This window comes from Pseudomassariella vexata, assembly GCF_002105095.1.
Source record: "Pseudomassariella vexata strain CBS 129021 chromosome Unknown BCR38scaffold_2, whole genome shotgun sequence".
NCBI lineage: Eukaryota > Fungi > Ascomycota > Sordariomycetes > Amphisphaeriales > Pseudomassariaceae > Pseudomassariella > Pseudomassariella vexata.
Genome location: NW_024467957.1, coordinates 3,269,526 through 3,274,196, shown reverse-complemented (window position 1 = coordinate 3,274,196; position 4,671 = coordinate 3,269,526). Strand labels below are relative to the sequence as shown.

General features: G+C 54.0%; 1 protein-coding gene across 1 annotated transcript; it reads right to left on the bottom strand.

The window, feature by feature from the left end:
• Positions 1-1,394: 1,394 nt before the first annotated feature.
• On the bottom strand, positions 1,395-3,280 carry BCR38DRAFT_310658 (DHS-like NAD/FAD-binding domain-containing protein; the record flags this gene model as incomplete). The annotated part of the gene is made up of 3 exons (XM_040854652.1): positions 1,395-1,936; positions 2,063-2,360; positions 3,155-3,280. Coding segments are annotated over 3 exons (966 nt in total), but the record flags the coding sequence as incomplete, so codon positions are not given.
• Between the last annotated feature and the right edge of the window lie 1,391 nt (positions 3,281-4,671).

Below are 4,671 nucleotides of genomic sequence, written 5' to 3'. Positions count from 1 at the left end.
GTTTCTTCCCTGAGCTGCTCTGACGGGCTACGAGCTGCAACGGCAGCCATGTTCACCGGGTTCTTCCACCACTGCGCAGGTGGGGGGTGCTTCAGCTCGACATTGACTCTGTAGTTCTGGTTGCACAGCGGTGTGCTGGCCATCATAGGGCGATGCATATGATACAGACCAAATGCACGTGAATTAGGGGACAGTGAACCCAGTGGCATCAATGGATTGGGTTCCGGTGCCAATGGGCTTCGGGGCGATATGTCCAGATATCGATCAGGCTCCATCGTCTCAAGCCGCAGAGCTGCCTCGGGGTTTGTATTGAGGCGTATTGGCGGCAGTCTGTTGATGTTCTCCTGATCGAATTCTGCCGAGTGCGTTGGCAACGCTCGGGTGGCCCGTTTCTGGGTCGGAGGCGGGTCTGCCTCGTCCGTCTCGCCGTACATCGTCTTACGTTTACGTATGCGAGGGTTAGACTTGACAGCCGCTCCGATTGACAAAGCTTCTATCGCAGGTGGTGGCACTGTTGAACTCAACGCGGCGCCGTCGGCTGGTGACCCATGTTCCCCAGCCTTGGAGTCATCATCCACTGCAGTTGCGGACTGTTCACACCGCTCAGCTGTTATCTCTTGTATTTGTGCCGTGTCGTGACTGGGTTCCGTCTTCACCGTAGCCGGTGTGTTACCCACTTTGATTCGTTGGCAGACTTTGGGTTGCGCAGGGTCTCCTCGAAGACCAATTGGCTTGGTATGATTTGCATCCGGCTTGGCGTTGGCCGATGGTCCATGCAACTGCGCCATGTTCGCCATCCTTTGTGCCCATCCTGGTGAGTAGTTGCTAAACAGATCCTTCGCTGCCTGCTTATACCTATCAACACTGCTTACCGGCATATATACGCAAGGCTTCACAGTTGGTCTCAAGATGGATTTAAAATCGCCCGGGGTTGCGGAGGGGACGGTGTTGGATTTCATAGCTGATCCTAACTTCAACTCGGGCATCGGCTCGTGATTGAGGATTCTGTTGAGTGCCGCTGGGGCCGATTTCCTTGGACGTTTCTCCACACGTCCTCGGAGGACAGGAGGAGCCTTATTGGTGAGCTTCCGCTCTGGTGTGGCTTGCGGCGCGAGTGGCGTATATCCAAACAAGTCGATTGGCTCGCCGCGGATCATGGCGAAGGCATCGGAGATGGTCGACAGGCAGTAAGCGCCGCAAAGCTGATCCATACGCATCGAGGACGGGTTTTTGGGTGGTGCTTTGGGCCCCTTGTGCTCAACCACATCAATCGTTTCCCGTCTCTTGGGCTGTGCCATACTGTCTCGTTTCCTATTGGAGAGGCTTTCTCTCTTCTTGGCCAAGCTCTCGCGCTTCTGTTTGTCTTGTTCCTGGATGGCCTCTGGAGACATCCAAAGAACCGGCTTCCGCTCCTTCAGATCGTCAACCCATGCGTCACAATCCCATTCAACCCAGTAGTCGATCACATCCCCCCACGTACTCTCGGACGGTTTGGTGAAGTTGATGAAGACTACTTTGCCGCCCTTGGAGTGGACGGCCCTGGCGAACTCCCGCACCATGACCTTCAGTCCGTGAACCCTAAGACTCGTGCCGAGAACGAGAAGCAGATCTGGACCAGTTCCGAGGTCATGCTGGACGATCGGGGATATCAGGTCGTTCTGAGGGTGCTCTTCGCCGTAAAGCACAATATCTGGCCGGAGCTTGCCGACACCCAATGCTCTCTTGCCCTTTTCCTGGCGCGCTGCTGTGGCCCCAGCGCAGTGAGGACAATCGGGCTGCTCGCCTGACATTGTTCGCGACTCGCGTCCATCCTCGTCCCAGTCACAGGTTCCAGAACAGACGAAACATCGAAGATCGCGCAGTGACCCATGAAGAAAGACGCATTCGACGCCTTTCTCGTGTACATATGTGACCTTGGGCTTGCTTCGTTCGCCATCTTCAAGGTTCTGAGACGGTTGTCCCGCATTCCTTCCGCTGGTGTCATCACCTGCCTGGATCGTTTCTGATGATTCGCTCGTTTCCCGGCCGACTTCCGCTAATGACGGCGGCATGACGGATTTACGTCTCTTGCCGCCCGCCCCGCTCTTGAGATCGGTTGACAGGCCAATTTTCTTCTCAATCTCATCAATGTTTTGTGTGTAAACGCGTGCAAGTTTTCCAACATCTTTCAGGCGAGCCAGGAAATGATGGGTCTTTGTAGGCTCCACCTCTTTCACTTTCTGTCGCAGAGTAGTGGCGAAGCGATAGAAAACCTGGGTCTTCAGGGGATCCGACCAAATGTTGCTGTCAAACAGATCTCGACCTTTCATATTGCGAAGGCCCGACCTCGATGCTTGTGAGGAGAACAAGTAAGTTGTGGACTGGTTTTCCTCGGTTTCGGAATCTTCAGAGCAGTCCGAATCGTCTTGCGAGCTGCTGATAGTCGAGGTCGACCGATCGGCGGCATGTTCGTAAGGGTCGTAGTCGAAGAGATGTTGAGGTGGAGACGACAGCGGTGATGAACTGATCGGTACTCCCGAAACAAGCTTCTTCGGGGTCGACACTTCAATGGGGGGTGTAGTGAGGGCCGCTGGCTTCGGGTCTACGGGGACGGTGGATTCTTCGGTTTGGGATGAAGCCGAGGAGAGGCCAGGTGCTGAGAATGTTGATTCATAGCCTGCGGAGCGAATAGATGTCTCTGTAAAGTTTCGGGCCAGTGAGGGGCGACGGGCCAGTGAGGGGCGACGGGCCAGTGGTGAAGGCTGATAAATTTGTGTTGATAGTCCTTGTACATGCGCTTCTGGTGTTTCGGTCGAGGGGGAGGGCGAAATGAGGCTATGAGCAAAGTCGGCGATATTGGTATCGTTGGTTTCCGGGGAAGAGACTTCTCCGCCCTGTCTCTCCTCACCACCACGGGTTATCGGTGGCTTTCTTGGGGTGCTGTAAGCCGATGATCGACTAGACTTGGACGCCCTCCTGCGCTTTGATGATCGCTCGCTGATGTCGCCGTCGCAAGACTCGGTGTCGCCGCCACTCGAACCTGGGCCGGTCGCCTTTTCGAATTGGGCTTGTATCAGGGAGTAGAGGCCATTTTCAGATCTGAAATCCTGCTCGAAGTCAACATCAGTTCAGCAAGCGCTTGTGGTGGGGAGGGAGGGCGGAGGCGGCAGCTCACAGGAATACCCGAGTTTGTACTGATTCCAGCGCCAGTCACGACGAGAACCTTCTTTGCCTTGCCAATCGTATCGGCAACCTCCTGCAGTAGCGCTGGCTCGGCCCGATTGATCTGAATTATTGGCATCGTGGCAAATGCGTCGCGTTGGCATACAAGACGTGGAGTTGAAGTTCGTTAGGTGGAAATGGCTTTCGCAGACCAGGGCTTCGAAGTAGGTCCGCAGCTTGTTCCTGGGAAGCGGTGATTTGATGTGGCCTTGGAACCAGTATCACCACTGTTTCCACCTCTTTCCACCTCTTCTGCTAGACTAGCAGAGGACCTCGAAATGTGTCGCTTCAACAAAGACTACACTGCTCCATTTCGATGTATTGCCGCCAGGTGGAATATGGGACCGCGAAGGGCCGGGCAAATGGGCGCACTAAAGCCGAATTTTCGTCGCGATCTTATAGTAGCGGTGCTTCGCTCCAGGTTTGGTTAGGATCGTATTCGTTGATGGAGTGAATGTGGTCGCGAAGGCGAAGGGCAGACGAGATGGGTCTGAACGGAAAGACGCGTCGGCCGGGGGAGGTGGGAGTGGTCAATTAATTCAGTTGCGAGTTTGAGTTTTTGTTGTCGATTCCCCGTGTCGATTCTCCGTGTCAATTGTTCCTGCTTCCAACGAAACAGAGCAGACGTGACTGGTAACCCTGGAAGTTTTGGTCGAATCGTGCAATTTGTGAGTCTGACGGTGTCGAACATGGAATCGCGACAAAGCTGGGTTCTTGAACAATGGGTTTGAGACCTATAAGTGAATTGGTTGCCTTGGGGACAAATGAGCGACTCCAGATATAGTATATAGATACAGAACACCGAGGATGTTGGTCTGGCTACTGAATTCGCATGAAGATGCCTTTGTGATGTCGGAGTTGGAGCTGGAGTTGGCCTCGTCGCGGATCACCTATCATGCTTGGGATGCCCATTGATGTCCGCTGTGGTAAACACAACCTGACGGAGCTTGAAGGCGCTAACGGCCGATCCCCATCTCGCCAAGATTTCTACGTCCAGCTCGAGCCAACAGGTCATTGTCGCATTCAACCCTGCGCTTGTTTTTTCAACAATTTCCAGCTGAGATCAATCATGCCCATGCCAATATCTGAGAGATGGGGAGGGGCTGCCACCTTTGGCAGTATCTTATATCTTGTCAAGGCACTGGCTGCTTGGTCCTGCAAGTCGCGATCTTGCTGTGCCCAGCTAGTGCAAGACAGCACACAGACAGCGCACGAACGTTCACCTTAGTGGCTCTGACCAAGCCTTCATTCGTGCCAGCCCAAGGTGTCAGCATAAGAGCTCACGGGTTGGTGACCGAGATTGGCATATGCCAAACCTTTATTTTTCTCGACCAGTTGTATTTCCTAAGTAGGCAAAGGTCTTGTGTTGAATGTGCCATTGCCAGCAACCTCTGCTTTTTGTGATTCTGGACATCTATCTCTGCTATCCATCCTTGCTTGCAGAAGGGGGTTTCCAAGACGGTCAGATCC